Source organism: Melitaea cinxia, chromosome 2 (genome assembly GCF_905220565.1).
Source record: "Melitaea cinxia chromosome 2, ilMelCinx1.1, whole genome shotgun sequence".
In the NCBI taxonomy this organism is placed as follows: Eukaryota; Metazoa; Arthropoda; class Insecta; order Lepidoptera; family Nymphalidae; genus Melitaea; species Melitaea cinxia.
The window spans coordinates 6,948,340-6,969,098 of NC_059395.1; the positions used below are offsets into that span (position 1 = coordinate 6,948,340).

General features: G+C 30.8%; 2 protein-coding genes and 1 long non-coding RNA gene across 3 annotated transcripts; 2 read left to right on the forward strand and 1 right to left on the reverse strand.

Annotated features, from left to right (window-relative positions):
• Positions 1-1,857: 1,857 nt before the first annotated feature.
• Positions 1,858-3,241, forward strand: LOC123659084 (protein TsetseEP-like). Its single transcript, XM_045594354.1, has 2 exons — positions 1,858-1,869; positions 2,097-3,241. Exons 1-2 carry the CDS (start codon positions 1,858-1,860, stop codon positions 3,156-3,158), a joined length of 1,074 nt encoding a protein of 357 aa, XP_045450310.1. The 3' UTR covers positions 3,159-3,241.
• An 887-nt stretch (positions 3,242-4,128) lies between these two features.
• Positions 4,129-8,353, reverse strand: LOC123660089. The gene is made up of 3 exons (XR_006744129.1): positions 8,288-8,353; positions 4,294-4,435; positions 4,129-4,167 (listed from the first exon to the last, which is right to left on the reverse strand). It is a non-coding gene; the product is annotated as an uncharacterized LOC123660089 (long non-coding RNA).
• A 4,800-nt stretch (positions 8,354-13,153) lies between these two features.
• LOC123659096 lies at positions 13,154-18,341 on the forward strand. The gene is made up of 11 exons (XM_045594363.1): positions 13,154-13,157; positions 14,010-14,141; positions 14,659-14,730; positions 15,088-15,172; positions 15,600-15,783; positions 16,592-16,813; positions 17,562-17,711; positions 17,788-17,859; positions 17,938-18,063; positions 18,133-18,290; positions 18,338-18,341. Exons 1-11 carry the CDS (start codon positions 13,154-13,156, stop codon positions 18,339-18,341), a joined length of 1,209 nt encoding a protein of 402 aa, XP_045450319.1.
• Positions 18,342-20,759: the final 2,418 nt, after the last annotated feature.

Genomic DNA, 20,759 nt, shown 5'->3' on the forward strand with positions numbered 1-20,759 from the left:
ATATATCAAAATGAAATATAGCCTATCTTTTAAGTTGGATCGAACTGCACATGGTGTGCGAATTTTATTATAATCGGTTAAGTGGTTTAGGAGTCCATTGAGGACAAACATTGTGACACGAGATTTATATATATAATTTAATAATTATAAAGCTTTTTGAATGAAGAAATTTTTGGTTTTGAATTTATTTGATTTTAAGAGAAATATAAACATTAACAATAAACATTTTTTATTTAGTCAGATACTATGTCAGCATGTATTCTTAAACATACTACACAACCTCCGGAGCAGAAAGCTGGGTCACTACAAACTGCGCCAACGGGCTAGTCAATTGAAGTTGCTGTCATAATAGTCTTAATTTATAATACGTAATCAGGCCTTGAGTCGTTCCGACTAACAAAAGGGCTAAAGGTCAAGAGTCCAAACTTTTTTGCATTCACTCGAATGACGGTACGAGGGCTCGGAGGCTTCATTCTGAATTTAGATAAAAAATGTTCAATATAATGTCGTCGTATTACTTATTATTTTTATTCGTAAAAGAAAATTGTAACAAATAGTATAAAAATATGATATTTTCACTAAGTTAAGATAATCGTTTTTAAAGTATACCTATAGTATATTATGAAGGTAAATTTGTGGTTGAAGGTAATTTTACATACATACATATACATATACTAAACTAATTTCTAATGTAAACGGTGTTATTTAGCTGTGATCTTCTGTAAGGTCGAGGTACTACCCCAGTCGCACCGCTCCGTATTTTGAGCAGAAAATTTCCTGCTGTGCCCTACCTCAGTTAAAATTGATTTATATCGAGCGCATTTTGGGTATCGTCATATTTATTTTATAATATTTTCTATGCAGTCGTGATGTCCTGATTTCTCTATATTACTTAATTTATGTTAGATTAAGAAATAGATTTTGAGATATATTTGTTTAGTAGTATCATAATTCTTACCCGAAGTGTCATTGATATCAAGGCGTTTACGTCATCAACATTTCTCTTCGATTGTTTAGTTTCTTTGACAAATATGACTGTATAGTAATATTAGCATTGGAACAAACGTAATTTGCATAATTTTTCAAAGAATACGTTATATAATAAAATCATTTAAATTAGTTTCTTGACAAATAGTAAACTTGAATGAACCTTTAATAGTTTCGTAACTCACAGGCCGATAGTACAACTCTAAATTATTTTTATGGCATGTTAAGTGACATAGCTATTGACACGTACTGTTTGTATTACTATTTAACGATATTGATGATTTACCAAAATGACGTAGAGAGATAATACAAAGAAAAGTTTCATTTTGTTATTTTTTTATAATAGCAAAAGCAAAGCGTAATTATTATTATTGATGTAAGAAGACAATATTATAAGATATTTAATTTTTAGTAAATAAACAATTTATGTTTACAATATCGAATCAAATAATAATTAATGCGTAATATGAAACTATGCGAATGAGCTTAACTTATAAGTAAATAAATAAAAATAAATATCTGTAGCGTACATACATGGTCATCTGTTCCTAAGGTAGTCTGTGTTATAGGAATTAGCCGACTTATATAGCTATTTATATATATAAATAAACATGTATGTGTAAAGAACAAAATTGTGTCACAAATGAGTAAATATTACAAGGCCTATACGAACCCTCTAAATGAAAAATAAAACAATAACTTGAGGCTAAATGGTGTAAAGAGTACCATGTAACTGATAACCCACTGGTACATCTTTGATTTGTGCAATCGTTAATAGTAAGCTCCCTCATTCATAGCACGCGTCGGTGGTGGCGAGTATAAAACGCACATTTTTCCGTTAACAACGCACACTGACCTCAAGACGGAGCCATGAGGCACACGGTACGTAAAGCCAAAAAAAAGTGAAAATGTACACACAGCCTAATGTAAAGCGCCTCCGGTCAGCTTTCTGTCTAATCAAATATTAGTTCTTAGTAACTTTTGAATAGATGTATGTATTTTAAAATTACTTAATGGATAATTTAATTTGTCTATTTAGTCATTACTTTTTAACTTCTCTTTAATTTTTTTTTAAATTGTTTTTTTGTCAAACATTATTTGGTTTTCAGATACTTTTATTTTCACTCGTGGTCGCAGTAGTGGCTGAGGCGCCGTATCACCTGCCTCGCCCAGCGCCGCAGTTCTCTCATCAAAGTCACCATTCTTCAAATGGCTATAATTACCAAAGACCAGTCCAGCCAGCTCTTCCTATACCACAACCCCAACCTGTCTATCAGCCACAGCCAGCTCCTCAACCTTTGCCCGTATTTCAACCTCAGCCGCAACCTTTGCCAGTATTTCAACCTCAGCCACAACCTAACCCATCTTATGGACCTCCCCAACCCATCCGTCCACTTCCAGTAATTGTACCTCAACCCCAACCCGTATACCAACCACAACCTGCTCCTCAACCCCTACCTATATATCAACCACAGTCTGCTCCTCAACCCCAACCTATATATCAACCACAGCCTGCTCCTCAACCCCAACCTATATACCAACCACAACCAGCTCCTCAACCCCAACCTATATATCAACCACAGCCAGCTCCTCAGCCCCAACCTATATATCAACCACAGCCAGCTCCTCAACCACAGCCTATCCCTCAACCCCAACCAATTTATTTACCGCAACCTATTGCTCCTCAACCACAACCACAACCTATTTTGCCTCAGCCCAGTCCCTCATACGGAGTTCCTCAACCGCAACCACAGCCGCAACGCATAATCCAATACCAACAACAACAACAACAAAATCAAGATTACTCATACCAACAATCGTCTCAACAAAATGCTTTATCCAGTTACCAGGCTGACTTCGCCCAGTACAACAATGCTCAGCAACAACAGACACACAATGAAGCTCTCGACGAAGCCGTCGTATCGCGAGTACAAAATATAATAAAAGATAACGAACATTCTACCGCTAAGGACGCTGGTTACTTATCCTTAGTCTCTGGAGTGTCTTTGGAAAATGCTAAACCCAGCATCGAAATTTTATCATTCGTACATAATTCGCCACTGTCAGTCGGATCTAGTCAATCCTCGAGTTTCCTATCTAGTGGAAGCAGCTCCACTACTGGATTTTTGCCTCAAAATAAACCTGCTACGTCTTATGGTTTGCCCAATTAGTTAAATCAATTTCAGTGATACACCGCTTGTAAATAATAAATGTAAGCTTTAAATTTTGTAAATAAATGTTGTATATAAATGAATCATGTATTTATTTCAAATACTTTTAGAATGCTAAGTGTTAACTATAACAATCATATTTTTTGATTCCTTAACTTATCTGCATGTATTATTTTTACGAACAGTGGATGATTGTGAAAGGTTTCGTTTACCTGTAAAGTAAAATAAAGTTGTTACAACATCGGAAAAAGATGTAAATTTTCATATTTGTTAACGTTAAACTTACCAAATTAATTGAATAAGCGGACGTTTGCACGCCGTCACTAACGAGCGCTGTTACCGAAGTTGTTGACTTGTGATGTTTCGTATTCGTGCTAGATGCAGAGAGTACTTCTTTCTGTTTAAATATACTTCATTACTTAGATTACTTAATATCCACTTAAAATCCTAAAAGAATATAATGCATACTTCTAACTCTATGCATTTTTTTTATTAAAACTTTTTTAAGATTAAGTATATCTGTTTGAAATGTTTATAAATTAAAACCTAAAGATCATTTAAATAAAGTATATTTTTAATTTGAATACATATTTTATTGGCATAACTTTTATGAAGAAATATCTTATGGTTATTACTATATTTGTTATTGTTATATATGTGATTAGGATTCATTTATTTTATTTGTGGCAATAGTTTGTCGTCTGTGCTAAAGTTCCTTATTGTGTCAAGTTAGTCTATAAATAAACGTTGTATTGTGTACTCGTTGTTTGATTTATCAGTTAGTTACCTTTTGTTGCAATTCAAATTTTGCTTTCTTTTCACAATGGCAAATATTGGTCGATTTTTTTTCAATTTTATTTGAAGAGTCAATTTTTTCCAAATTGTTTATAGGGCAATTGCAAAGCACCTTTTCTTTATGTTGACTTTTTACACTATGTATGGACTCCTTCTTGGGGAAAATTTGGTTTAATTTTTTTCTTTCTTTTCTATTTGATTTATTCTCATTATCCTAAAAATGTATTTGAGTCAATTAATGTTAATCTTATTCAAAGTTTATTTAATTATACTTATAAGTAATTAAAAGCTATGTTTTTCATAATTTGTATTTTGTTCACAATAATTATAACCACAAAACCTTGAAATCCTTATGGTTTGCATCTTGGAGGACGTCAAGCGGAATCACGTAAATTTCTTTATCTTTAAGAACACTCGTCATGCTCTTAGATGCGTGTTTCACATTTAGAGTTTTTGTATCAGATGTGGCAGAACTGTTCAATCTGTAACCAATACGTAGATTAGATTTCAAATAGATTACAAAGCCCACTGTTCAGCATAGGTCTCTTTCTGCATGTAGGAGGATCGAAGCTTAATCCAACTTGCAGTTCTCGCATAGTAGCCGTCAACCACGCTGTTTTAATTAATAATAAATAATGTCGCAAAAAGTTTGACTTCATAAATTAACTTTGTAACGAACTGTGTCAAAAAAATACATCTCAATTTTTTACAAACCTAGCAAACTAAAAAACCTTCTTTTTTTAAATATTCGTACTTATTTGTATTTTTGTTCAAATTTAATTGGAAATAAATGGAAAGTCTAATATAAAACCTTTTTTATCTTGGGAAGTTAATAGTGAAGTTCATGATGACGTTGATCTATGGACAGACTGTCTTGTATTATGAAATTGTATATTAAATTTAAAGGTTTCGAAAATTCTTATAGTGGACAGAACCATTGACACTAATCGTTTTCCGGCCATTCTCCGATTAGCAAATTTTTCGTGTCCGGGCTTGTTTAAACCGTAATATCATCCTATTCAATCATGCACTTTTTTATATATTAAAGATAGCATCCGTACCTAGCTGTAAAAAAAATATTGGCTTCTGTTTTAAGTAATTAAGACTAAATTAATTTAACTTATGTTCAAAAAACCTCTGTTCTCTAATTACCGTGGCGTGTCCGCACACCAACTTAATCTTAAAACTTGCTTGTAATTTTTATAGCGTATAGATTTACTTTGATCCATTAAACGTTTTAAACGATATTAAGCAGCGTCTATCGCATAACAAAATATCAACTCAATAGAACCAGTCTACAAATAATTATTATGAAGTAATCGTATGTCCAATGGAAACTTCTAATTACCGTAACATCTGCTGTTCTCGAGTGCACATCCCTAAATAAAAGTATTTGGCACATCACTACCGTACGCATCGCGTCTCCTCAGTATGTACCGAGGTCCATCAGCAGTTGTATGACTCTCATGTTAGTGTACCGCCAATGAAGCACGTAAGTATATAATTACCGTAGCCTTGGTTAAAAACTTTTCTAATTACCGTTGTTCTTATTTTAATACTAGATTTTTAAGCTAGACCCAAGTTGATCATGTAAATGAAGACAGTACTTTGGCCTCCGTACGTTATAATAAGCTAGAATTTGTATACTGTGTCGGTTTTAAGCATTTTTATGAAAATTTATCGTTTTCTAATTACCGTATACTAATTACCATATGTTTATAATTACCGTTGTATGAAAAAGTAATACTTGTTTACCGCGGTTTTCGTAGATTATTATTATTACTGTCCGTAAATATGTCTATATTCATCAAATTATTTAATTTATAAGATAGGAAAACCTAAAAAGACCAAAGAGGAAGTTAAAGAAAATAGAAGGCTTGCCGCGCGACAATGCCGAGAACGAATTAAAAATGCCCCTTTTTGTATTAGCAATCAAAAAAAAAAATAAAGGAGAATGAAGGGTACAATAAAAAAAAATAAAAAAAATACTGCCTATCTGCGAAATGTCACCAAAAGCCGGAAGAAAACTCAAAAAAGAAGTAGAGAAAATTTCAGAGCTTACTATAAAAGACAAAAGGAAAAGGGAAAATTGAAAACAATCGAGGAAGAAGTGACCTTAGATATAGAGGTGCTTGATAACAATATAACAGATCCTCTTGAAACTTTGTCACACCACATCTCAATGATTTATCATACTCGCTGCACTAAAAAGTACACTAAAAGAGTACAAAATTGTCCCGAAAATACCAAATCAAAAAAAGAAGATAATCAGCAAGACCAAATTTTTCTGCAGTCGACTTCTTTTGAAAAAGAATTAGTTCCCTTGAAAAAGGCACCAAATTTTAAACCTTCTTTAACCACATCAACGCCGCGTCCATCTAGTGCTCTGTCATCATCTTCTACTGAAAGTATGTTATTTTATTATTAATCAATAATGAGCATTTGACCGAAAATAAAGATACAAGTGTGAATATTACGGAACGAGCGTCTTCCTTGTGTTCAACACCAACTTCACCAACTTCACCATCTTCAAAGATAACTGTCGAGAAACCGATACGTAAAAAAATCTCACTCTTATTGTTATTTAGAAGGCATCTATAGAAAACACATAAAGAAATGTCATATTTGAGACCAAACAGTAGAGCTAAGAAGAGCAAAAGAAAAGTACAGGAAGCAAGCATTAAGACTGAAATATAAAACACGCCACATCCAAAACCAAAACAAAGTCATGATAAAGAAATAGAACCAAAGTATTTACATAATAATAATATAGGGACTACTGTAGAGAAAACCAAACAAGACGTCCAAATTTTTGTTGAGCAAGATGAGATCAGTCGCATTTGTCCTGGCAAGAGAGAATATATTTCAAGAAAAACGTGGCGTGAACTCATGTGTCTTGTCTTGTCTTGCCCATAGTCACCACGCTGGGCAGGCGGGTTGGAGACCGCAGGGCTGGCTTTGTTGCACCTAAGACGCTGCTGCCCGTCTTCGGCCTGTATATTTCAAAACCAGTAGTTGGATGATTATCCCACCATCGGTCGGCACTTTCAAGTTCCAGGGTGGTAGTGGAACTGTGTAATCCCTTAGTCGCCTCTTACAATACTCACGGGAAGAGAGGGAGTGGCTATATTCTTACTGCCGTAACCACACAGCATATTCTAATATTATTTCTAATTACCGTTACATTAAATATAAAAATTTTCTAATTACCATACCCATAAATTTTTTAAGTCTCATTATCTAGAAAACCACAATTAACTGTTACATGCCAAAATAATTATTGAATTCGTATTTTTGATTTGTTTCATATTTTAATGTGTTTAAGTCAAATCAGTGAAAAATAAAAAACGTCACGGTAATTAGGCAAAGAACGCCGAATTGGAGAATGACCGTTTCGGTATCTTACTAAACTTGAAACCATCTTAATAGATACGGCGATAATTTAATAATTTAATTAAGATCACGTTCAAATCACTATGAATATCTATTCTCAATTTTAAATCATGTTACGTGTTTATTGATCATCAACTCATCATGTTGAAATATGTAAAGAAGTAATTTTCGTTTAGTTTTTTGATCATCGTTCACATCCATTTTTCGAAATTACATACCTAGGTAGGTAGGTACTATGCTTAAAGTTTAGGTACATATTATCTGTTGTTAAAAGAAATTAATGTCTGAAAATTATATTTCTACAATTACTGTGAGCTACTAAAACCTGTAAATTTTATGATATTTCCAGAGTAATGTAGCCGACATTTCTTCTCTACAAACGACTTTTTATACCTATGACGAATCGAGTTGGTACTACAGAAAGATAAAGATCCTAGAGTGTCAAAACTTGTTCACGGTAACATATATTTACTAATATGCGTGAGTAAGAATATATATGTGAAATCATATGTATCAGACTTAAATTAATATGTATGATGCGTCCCGCTGTCAAAATACTTGTCTCACGCGCTTATTAATAGTGTGATTCTATTTATGTTACATAATCAACCAGCTGACACCGTAGACGTTGTTTCATCTTGCAAACTGACTAACGCATAAGGTTTAAATAATTGTTGCTTTCTGAGATTTACCAATATACTGATTTATCTAAAATAAAATTATTGTGGTATTTTAGAATGCAGCAGGAAATATCTTGCTCATAATTTGGAGCAACCCGACTGACGAAGAATCTCAACTTTACAGAAGATCATACACAAAGAGCTGCGTTGGAACAATGTGGTGAATTAAGCTTTGATCCTTATTCTATAGGAACAGACTTGTCAATGTTATCATTCAGGCTGTTATTGTTATAGATATATGAAAAATGAAAATAAAGTAACCTCTGAAAGGAAGCTGAAGCGGCGCGGGCTAAAGTTTTTGATTTTAAAATAACTCTAATGCTTTGGTTTGACCTGGAAAATAAATAAAGGTATAAATGAATAAATAAATAAACGCCTCACACTCAACGATAAGGTTTATTGATATTTATATAAGATATATTATGTATATTTATAAATAATTGTGTTTACAATCAATAATCAATCAGTCATTATTATATCTATCACTCAATGTTCATACTGACTATTTATAGTTTCGTAATTAATTATTTGTAACTGTTGCATCTTAATTCCGTGTTCACTCTCGCGTAATGAGGTACTTCACTTTGTTCTTATAATGTAATTATTTATAAAACTTGAAATGTTTCACAATGTTTATTCAAGTAGGTACTTATTTCATTTTAAAATTATTCTTGCTTCCAACAGTTAAGGATTTTGCACGCCTTTTCCACGGACTGAAATTTTCAAACTGTTATTAGGATTATGTGGATACACTACTTGGCGAACTTCGTACCATCGTATCTTTTTTTTTAATTTTGCAATAAAAATATCGCAGTCGATACTCGAAATAAAATATAACCTATATTTTAAGTTGGACTGTGTTACATATCTGTTCATAATTTCATTAAAATCGGACCAGTAGTTTCGGAGATTAGCCCGGATAAACTTCGTGACACTTTATATATATATAATTTACTATTATTTAAGAAAATGTTATCAATTGTTACTGTTCTAAACTACTACTAAATCTACTATTTTAGTTTAATTATTATATTGTGAGCACTTATAATAGGCTTAAAAGGTTTAACCTCATTATACTTGGAAATTTCTTTGAAGTTGGCAGCTCATTGCTGCGACTGGAAAAAAAAACTCCCGATAAACACAAATAAGATAAAGCAAAATGTATAGTTTCTTTATGAAAACGGAGTGTCCTTGTAATTTTTAGGCTATGATTTATATGTAAATATTTAGCATATTTGTAGGTCCATATTTTGAATCCCTGATATTTCGGTACTCCACAGACTACAGTAAAAAAGGCGGTACTCTTACAAGAACCATTATCACGTTTGTCAGAGGTGTCACATACTAAAAGCAATTTCAAATAAGCAAAAGTTAGTAAGTAAAAGTTAGTAAGCAAAAGCTAAAGCAAAAGTAAATATAGAAAATATTCTCATATAAATCATATACCTACTTAGTGAACAGGAAACTTTTATTTCGATCACAAAAATAAAGTGGTTTACAAAAGCCAACCTCTTATGTTATTATGTCTAAGTTGTATTACATTTTTGTTTTTAATAAGTAATATAGTGTCTATGATCATGGCACTAATAGTTTTAGAAACTATCCATACTTTTAAATTAAATTGAAATGAGTGGCTTATTAATAAGTAAGTATTAGCCATAACATAAATAACTAACTTTTCTGCGGTATTTACTACTTGAAGCGTAGAAGCTTGAGTTAAAGTATATTGATTCTGCTCAATTTGATTGGTCTGCAGATATTCATTGTATTTTTCATCCAGCCACGTCGCAAAGCCTTGCATGTCTTCACTGTCTATGTCATTCGATGATGGATTCTTTTTAAAGGGGACATGCTCCTTTAAAAGTAAATAAAATATTAAAAAAAAAAAATTGGTATCTATTATTAAAAATTTAGTATTTTGTAAGCCGTGAAAAAATATTTATCTCTCTTTCGCCGAGTTGCACGAAAAGGAATTAAAATTTAAGTAGTGATTAAACTTATTTAATCGCAAGAATTGTATGAAATTCTCGTGATTAAATTAGTTTAATCTCTACTTAAATTTTAATTTTGTTTCGTGCAACTCGGCGTGACACTTAGATGTGTATAACACTTGTTAATTCTAACGTTACTTGTAATGTAATTCATTGAACAACATAACCAAAGTTAAAATTATTGGTTAGAGATCCATGTACATGTGTTTAGCTTGAAATTTTTTTTATTTCAAAATAAATTATTATAGTCAAAAATAGTTTTATATATCCAGGGCTATAAAATAATTAAAAATAAATCCACATTTTCAAATTAGTAAATTTACAAATTCATTAATATAAACTATTTTAATAAACTAATAACCAACGGCATACCTCATTAGAACGACTATATACTAGTATACGACTATATACGACTAAATAAAAGTATTTCTTCGTAATTAAATTTAAACAAGAATCATTATAATTTACTATAACGAAAAACATATTCTAAAAAATTATTAAATAGCAACAGAGTTTGAAAGTTAAACAACAAAAAATCCTTGCAGTTACTCAAGACAGTTTGAAAAAAAAAAATAGTCAACTAAAATTCCTTTAAATATTCCATAGTACTACGATAGTAAAAAAGAATTGTAGCATTTAATACCTGAGTGTACCAACGGAAGGCTTTTACAAAACAATTCGATTTGTTCTTCTCATTTTCCCGGTTTCTTCGGCTGCGTTTCTTCGATTTCTATAAATATAAGACGAGTCATGTTTGTATAACTAATTTTTATTCAACTATAAACTAACTTTGTATTTTTGATCTCGAATAAGTCAAATATATTTATTTTTCATGTCTTAAAAAAATAAGGACAGTGAGTAAAAAAAAATAAAAAAAAAAATAAGCGATTGTACACTAGAAATGTTGTAAAAATCAATTCATCCCGAATTTAAGAACTCTAAATAGTTATTATCAATAAATAAAGTAAAGTTTTAGTAAGTTTCAAGTATGTAAAAGAAAATTGGTTTAGAATTTTTCAATTACTTTTCATTTAAATTGCTAAGCTAAAATAAATTTTAAGAACTAAGAAAGTTTAATTTGTAACAATAGTAATTTGTTCCTTTTATTTTTTTACGGTTTTCCAAAGTTATGTATAATAAAAAAAAAAAGACCGCGAGTTAGACTTGCGTACCGAGGGTTCCATATAATAGTAGTTTATGCAACTGTCATATAATGAAGGGTATTAAAACACGAGTGTGAGTTTATGAAACGAGCGCAGCGAGTTTCATAATAGTAACGAGTGTTTTAATACCCGTGTTATATGCAGTTGCATACACTACTTTATCTTCACTAATGCAATTAATCAAACAACAAGAGTAAAAGCTGACAATAGTTTATTTATAATAATTGTTCAAATTTTGGATGGTACAATTTTGAAAGTTAATGTTAATTATTGACCCAGCAGCTGTAGCGGTCGCGGGCCAAGCAGTAGAGCTCGTAGACGGAGTCGGAATAAATTATTATATTCTTTTTCATATAATTTTCTAGATTTTTCTGGCAAAAGATTGTGAGTTAATTTTGTTGCCAATTCTAGAATATCCGGAGGCGTACAAATATCATCGTCGCTATCCATTTTTAACTTTTAATTTATTAAATTAAATTCACGCGTACGTGTATTGTCACAGTGATTTTGCCGCCATTAAAATCTAACCAATGAGAGCGCAGCTGCGCGCATACGCGCAATGTTATAATGAGATTTTACGATATCGATGTGGATATTATACCATCATGTGAAATTGCTTAAATTGAGTGTTTTGTTGTCTGCGCTATAACAGTAGTAATTATAAGTCAAGTATTGGAAACATAAGTAGAATGTTACAACATTAGTGTAGATAAAAATTATTAAAAATATTTTATTATATGATGTAACTAAAAATTTATGCTTTTCGCAATTTTTCATTTATCTGTGCTATAAGATGTTGCTTCGTGCCAAATTTCAAGATTCTGAGTTCACGGGAATTACCCTAAAGGTTGTGTCAAAATTTGCAGCATTAACGGCTGTATCTTATGATTGCGTTGGCTTAGAAGTTTGATTTTTTCAGAGCTCCAAGGAACAGTAGACTTAAATATTTTGATATGAATTTCAGCTTGATATCTCCACGCATTCCTGAGAAAAAGGGTCGTGACAGACAGACGGGCAACAAAGTGATCCTATCCGGTACCGTTTTTTCCTTTTTAGGTACGGAATCCTGAAAAGACCGATTTAATATTTCGTGTCCTAAAGTAAATTTTTAAAATTATAGTCTGATTTTTTATGGAGCTATTTCATTAATCTCAAAATGAAAAATATACTAAATAACTTACGACTTCAGCAAAATAAATGAGAGGCTGTCCTAACGTTGGATAAAAGGGCGGTCTCCAGTAAGAATTAGTTCCAAAGCTGTTGTTATAGAGATATTCATACTCGGATTCACTTGATGATGACGGAGAATACATTTAATAAAATTTAGCTACAAAAATTATTGTATTAATATAATACTACATTGTCAATTCTGTGAATGTCAATCACGTATTGAAAACACATTGGCATTACAAAAAATGTGTAAATAATGTTTACATTAAAATAAAATACGAAAAGTTATATTTTCAGTGTTTTTAATTAATTGTGTATTACTTGTAGGGTTACTAGAAAAACGCGCGAAAAAGATTTTTTTATTATTGAAGGTAAAGCATTTAAAGATTATTTGAAAAGAGTACCTATATGTTTTGTATATTTATTTACGTAAAAATAAAATATAATAAGAAGTTTGTAAAAGTTTGTATTGCTCTACGTAAAGTTTCCTTCAGACTTTAAATAGTTATAAATGTGTATTTTAGCTTCAAATGAACTATTTTACAACTAGCTGGGCCCTGCGGTTTTACCTGTATTGATTTGAGGAAATAATAGCCTCCCTTCTTTTTAAAGCATATTTAACCTTCCTTTTTAAATATAGTTTAAAGTTTACAGTTGTGGATGCCGGTAGAGTAAGCAATTATCCATAAAATAATATATAATTTATGTGGAGTAATTGTGAGGTTTTCCAAAAAGGGAGCCTTAGCGTATTAATATATATGATGTTGGTATGAAGTAATTATTATTGTTTTATATAAGGGTAGATGGGTAAGTATCGACAATATGCCCAAAATCCCGACAATTCCATATAGATTCAATAATTTATATAATTTATTCATTATATCAGCTTAAAGGCTCACGGCAACCATTCTTTATAAACGAATTCCTTTAAAAAAAAATGAATTTCAAACATTTGAATTTATAGTGTATTGAGTAAAACAATCAAATAAACTTACTTTTCAGATTTGCATTGTAAATATAGATTCAAAGTTTTAAGCGCCTCGTAAATATGGTTTCCCGTGCTTGTGATGCACATGCATGGCTGTATTGATTTATATTATGATTGCTATTAAATGTCATTAAATATTATCGAAGTATGGACCATTTGGTTTACTTTTTTTTTCTAGTACATTATTTTTGTGTAAGCGATGCTTATAGGAATCCATTGTATACGATCGCTAAAGACGACGAGAGCCGAACTAGTGGTAAAATAAATGGCTGTATTATTTTAAAAATGTATATATAATATATTAGGACAGTCTTATACATACAGTAACTTTAGCATTAATCTCCAGTCTTTAAAAAAATGTAATAATGTATATACATACGTAAATAACGTTATTAAAACATTATCCAATCATTATTTCAAGTAGATCTTAAAATAAGTGTAGAGTGTACACATAGTATATTTTAAATCTTTGGAAATAGACTGTAATAATTATAATTAAGTTAATGATTTTACTTTTATTAGTTAAAAATAGAGCACAGTATTTTAATACAGGCGTTATTTATAGTAAATTAATAATACTTGAATGAAAAAGGACATAAGTAAAATATATTTGAGTCTGAATAATGTTTCATTTATACGCCTTCTGTAATATATTGTGACTTCCTTTTTAGAATACAAGTGTCTTGTTTATGAAAGTGTAACAGATTCAAAACTAGGAATGAGAAATAAATATGACAATGAGAAAGGCAAAATACCGTTCACACAAACACCTCCTAATCTACAAAAAGATAATACTGCCGAAAGTAAGTAAATTATTTATTTTATCTATACAAATTAATAAAATTGGAGTGTTTATTTGTAATATTAAAATAACCACTTTTTTGTTAAATTCTACGCGGACGAAGTCGCGAAAAGTTATTGTTCAGTTCGCACAGTTATAAAATAAATAAATTTCAAAAATAAAAGTAGCCTAAGTTACTCCTTACTACATCAGCTATCTGCGTCAAAAATAGGTCCAGCCGTTTCAGAGATTAGCCGGAACAAACAGACAGACAAAAAATGTAAAAAATGTTATTTTAGTATATGTACCGTGTATATATCCCTATACATTTAGTAAAAAGTGGTTATTTTAATATAACAATTACACACCAATTTTATTTATTTGTTTAAATTAAACATGCTAATATTAGTAAAAAAAAAATTAATCGCCGAAACCAGTGTACGTGCATAATATAAGAAAAGAAAAAACAGTGAATTCACAAAAAAATATGACGGTGTGAATTTTACCGCATTAGTTTTATGTATAATTTAATTTTTCAGTTCCAGATCCCTTTGAAGAGTTTCAGAGCAACCTTCATAAGTTTTTATATGGTGAAACCATAGAAATAGACGGTGAGACTAATAGTGTATTTAACGGACTTCAAAAAAAGGAGAAGGTTTTCAATTTGACGGTTTTTTTGTGTGTACAATTCAGTCTGTAGCATCCTACTGGCATAGGCTTCAGTATCCATGTGATCGGAGCTTAATCCAACACGCTGCTCCACTGCGGGTTGGCAGATATGTTCCCTACTATGAATAACGATTGCTAATAGATGTATCTGATGACAAATGGGACCGAGAGCGAACATAATTATGTTGTTGTTAATTGAAGTCGTTTTTTTTGTTTGCGAGCAATTATTAAGTACCTATACATATATTTGTAAATTACTAATTCTAATCGTTTTTAAACCTTTATTTTAATCTGTCCAGATCAAACTGAGAAATCTAATGTCGTTTTAAAATACACCATACCGTCGGATCATCTACAGAATTACGTTGTTGGGAATTATATGCGGTATCTTTTTTTATAATTTAATGATGAATTAATTTCAAAGTTAAACATAAATTATTTAATTGCACAAAAATACAATACAGGCAAATTATGTTATGTACACTTGTTTGTCACCTTCATAGTACAAAAAAGTGTGTGTGTGTGCACACACATTAAAATCTGAATATAATATTACTTTTAGAGCTACTAATGTACGCACGTAAGAAGTTATACTTCATTGGCTAACTAACTTCACGTTGCTAACTTCTTCTTCGTTGGCTAGCTAGCTTCAGGGTGTAGGTTTTTTGTAACGGTGTGCGCCTGTCGTAAAAATTTACTTTCATCATTTTCCCCTAACGCTCCAAAAGAAGTATAACTTCAAAAAACCTACACAAATACACACACACACACAAACACACACAGCAAAATCTGGATGTAATATTACTTTTAGAGCAGAATTATTCAACAACAAGAGCGCCGTCCACCTTAACCCAGAAGAATTTTTGCATCGTGGATATTGTAAATTAAATATCACCAGGGATTTGATGCAGACCGCTGTCAATGCGTTTGCCATCTTTCTTTATGGTTCCCTCGATGACATAGAGCGATTGCCGGCTGATTACGTTTTACGATCTGTTAGTAAAACTTTAAATATCTATCTGTCGTGGTAAATTAAACATTTATTACGAGTACATAAACTAGCTGTACCCTGCGGGCATTGCGTAATTTTTTTTTTGGTCGTACCAACTCCGAAACCTTTGTGAGCTCATACAAAACACTTAGCTGAAGATCATGACATGATCAAATACATACTTTACGATTCTATAAAGGATATACAGACAAACATTCATTTATATAGATATAGAAGATTACGATTGTTGTGTTAAGACAAAAGTTTACAAAAGTTAGCGTTTCACTACTTAGCATAAATTCTTCTTTTTTCTTGGCAAGAAAAATAACATTAAAAAGAAAAATAATAATGAATTTTCTAATAAATTAATTCGGAGTTTGTTATGATGCTTAAATGTTTCGAAGCGACGTTTTTATTTGGTGATTAGAGCGAGATAATTGTTATAACCAATTTAGCTTTAGAAGATTCAGAGAACTAAGCCCAGATTTAAGACCAGGTAACTAAATCTTATAGATTTAAGAATTTTTATTGACATAGGCACAGATAGCAAATATGTTGCTCACGTTTTAGTCTGGCTCGACTGAAGGAGTAGCTCGAACTCACAGAAGATCAAAAATAAAATTTTCTGCTTTCAAGTAGTATTGTTCCTGTGGTAAATAATATAGCCAGATATCCGTGGATGCGCTTGGTTGATAGCTAATTCTTATGACTTTATAAGAAAATGCGTTTCATCGTAGTTATCTGTTTACTATACTAATACTCTTCTCGAAAACCATTCTTGAGATATAATATTAGAAAATTATTCTTTTTAGACTCGTACAATATCTATGATGAAGATAGCACGTGAGAAGTTGGCAGCAACTTGGAGAGTAATAAAAGTAGGCAAACCTACCAATACGGTTTCGTATAAAACATTGGAAATGTATCGACCGTTGTTTAAATATATTACTGGAAGGGAAATAGCTAGGCTTAATTTATCAGATGAAAGAATTTTAAATTATATTGGCACACATCCTGATTTAGATAGACATCAGGTACTACGTATTTTGTTTTATGTCATACACGCGGTTACGAGAAATTTTGTAACGCCTAATTTAATTCTTCATGACCATAAAATTTTTACCAATTTTGTCCCAAAAATAAGAACCTTTCACAAAAAACAATTATCCAATTTGGAGCAGTGGTTCCGTAGTTATGGCAAGTACATACATTTCGGTGAACCATTTTAATTTATTTAATTAATCGTATCTCAGAAGGAAAGTTTTATATGCAAATTCATCTTCAAGTTGGAAGAAAATAGCTGGAGCAAATACACCACGAGTTTACGTGAGTTAGAAATGATGTCCTAAGATTTTTCAAGACATGTCGTACTCACGTGCTATTTCAATCTCAAGTACAAGATAAATCTTTCTCACAAATTTTATTTATTTACTTCAGAATTCTGTTTAACTACTTTATTATTTTAATTTATTGATATTACTGTATCATATCATATCTCTACGCGGAATTTCGATACTTGTCAAATTAATTGGTAACTAAGGATAAAATTTCCACCTGATGAGTTTTCAACAAAATATGTGATAAGACATTTTCGAATTTGGATTGTAGGTCTTGTGATTAGTGCATAAAGGTAACTCTTCAACTCAATTATGTCAATGAAAGTTTAACGAATAAGTACTTTGAATAAATTATTAAACGTCTTAATCGAAAATTCTTACAGAAATCTCACTTAAATTTTATATTTGTTATGTGAAAATATTATTCGACATTATAGTTTTTTAGATGGGTGTAGTTGCTAACAAATATATCGAACTCAATAAACACTGGTCCCAGCCGAAGTATCTAAATCTTATGAATAACTTATTGTGTGGCGTACCGATGACGTTTATGAGAAAAATCCCTGAAAATATATACTTACAATTATCACATCAGGTATATTTTGCTATTAACACACTAATAAATTCTTGATAATACTTTTTTTTACTATAATAATACTTTGATGTTGCAGGTTTTCTATCATATTCGAGCCTGTGATCCCTTACAACGTCGATTTTATTACGCTATGATGACTAGAACTCAGGTATATATTGTTAAATCTAATAAAAATATTTCGAAAACGTAACACTTATGATTGTATTTGCTCTCGTGTTCCCGCTAGGCACTGGGAAAATCGTTTAGTTGGAATGCTAGAGACGTATCCAGATTAGGCTTACTTCTGGCAGAAGTGAATGGCCCTGATCTTAGTGCTATCAACCCTGAAGCTATAGCTGGAATCACTCCACATGTAATGTAAAATATATATAAAATACATTTTACACTTTTTATACTCAATTAATTATTAAAAATATTTAAGGTTATGATGGCCATGCCACCTCAAAAATTAAAGTACTTGTCAGATTTACAATTGAAGTACATGGGACAGAAGGTTTTGAACATATTAGCTCGAAAATTAAAGGCTTATCATGATCAACTTCAGTCGTCTAATGATGAAATGAAGAAGATACCAAATTTGTTACTATGCATTGTTATTTTAATTACTCTTTCAAAATAAATAAAAGATAGTAAAGGAAATTAAAATACACAAGTTACATTTCATCAAAGTTATATTGTTTAAGCAAGGACAAAGGTGGTAAATGAAATGAGTAACGTCCGTCTTCATGGCATTTAGCTTGTAGCTGAAAATGTTAAAATTCTTACATTAATTATTAGATATATGGTTATTTTTTTAAAAATCATGATAATAAATCATGATATAGCAGTTTGCTTTTTTTTTAAACTTACCAAAACATCACACCACTCTGTCTGAACACTTTTATCTTCAAATACTTTTGGAGTAACTAAAGGCACTACTGTTGCTGTAGCAATCGTGTCATTATATACTTCAGGTGGCTTTTTCGTTCTGTTTTCTTTAGAGTCTTCATTTATAATACTATATTTTGTGTCATTTCTAGATTCTCTGTTGATAACTTTAGTCGAACTTAGGACGATCTTACTACAACTAGATGTCGATTTCTGAATTCCTCTATCAATCGTTTGAATTTTATCTTTATTGCATTTACAGCAACTAGGAAGTGTAATAATGTTACAAAAAATTTAAAATGTAAATCTAATGAACATTTGAAGACTACATATTTTATATGGTAAACATAGAGCTTAGCGGTAGTTAAATAACTAAACCTCGGATTCGTCCATAAATAGTATTACACTTTTACAAGAAATTGCCCAAATGTAGTTAAATTTTTTACAGATAAACAGAAATACAAAAGCTAAAAATAACGACTCTTTTATTCTTAGCTTTTGGATACGTTTCATTATCATTTTGAGTCAGCAATAAATTTGTAGCTTTTTGAATACTACAAATGCTAGTGGGCTGCATGCATCGTTTAACACCTTATGTTACTTACCTGATGTTTTGGTAATTTCTCATAAATATTTAAAAGAAACCTAATAATAAATGTAACGAAAACGCTAGTTACCTTTCTAGCAAAATATCGTTAGTTGCGTTTGAAAGTACATTGGGTACATTTTTATGCCCTGAACCATTTAAAACATCAAATTTTGACATCGAATTTTCGCATGTGCATTGTACAAAAATGTCCTGGTCCTCAGTTTTTGTTATATTAGATTCTATAGATTTTCTATTTAAAAATAGGTTATTGTTTAATGTGAATATTTCTTTGCCTAATATAACATCTATATTCACTTGAGATGCCATTTCCTTTTTTATTAATGTAACATAAGATCCATCATTTTTAACGTAAGGAACATTTTCAGATGTCACATTCGGGAAATCTTCTAACTTTATTCTGAGTTGTATATTGAGTTTACCTTTGCTATTATCGGTTGGAAATGAATGCTTTTTGATCTGATCTTCAGATAAATGTTCATAGTCTTTATTTGTTTCAAGTAGTTGATTCGTAGTATTGTTATAAACTAATTTTTCATCTGCACCTTTATTTGAGTCCACATAACTGTGTTCGTTTTTGTCTATATCTGGTTCTGGTATTAAGGCTTTTTCCGGCGTAATATTGATAACATTGTTGAGTTTTGATTCATACATTTTGTTATCGATTTTTGAGAGATTACTTGTTCTAGTTTGGTTTGGTTTAGTTTTACTTTCATTACTATTTACTCGACTTGTTAACTTTGGACATCGAGTGTTTTTAGATGATATTTGTTGTTTATTATTACATTTTTGTTTAAAAGGAGTGTTTTTCGTTTTTATTAAACAGTTATCATTCTTATAAAATTTTGAATTAGATATATTCTTATTTTTCATGAATGTTCTCTCACTGTCACTACTATTTTTCTTTGGGTCTGATTTATTAAGCTTCGCTGAAATTAATTTAGGAATAGAATTTCTTTCTACAGCTTTGTGAGATTTATCCACTGCATCCGATACAGAATTTTCTTCCTGAAGAAATTTTTCCTTAAGAAAATGGAAAAAATAGTGAATAACAGTAAAAAAATTGAAGTATTTTACAAATAATTTTAATACCAGTCTTAAAGAGACGATCTCTTCTATTTGTTCTATTGTAGTAATGTCTAAACACATTCTTGTTTTACCTTCAAAGGAAAAATGTTAATATGTATGTAACATAAATAAATAAATTGAAATTTAAATTGTATAATCATAATGTAGGTAGTATTCCACTCATAAATAGTTATTGAAGACATTTAGAAAACTACTTTAAGCGAATAATGATAAATAATCATGCTGTATTATCAATTTTAGAAGTCACAAAATGTTCAAAATCTAAAATAAACATAAATGTCTAAAATGTTACCGAAAAAACAGATAGCTCTTCAGAATCCCTAATAAATTACATTCTGTGAAACTTAAAGATAGAATGTGTAGATAAAACGTTATGAAAACTTTGAAATTAGACTAGGTACAATACTCAGATATTATAATATTTAACGACTTATCTCAACCTCGAGACAGTTTTGTAAATGTTTGAAAATGTTTTTTTTTTGTTG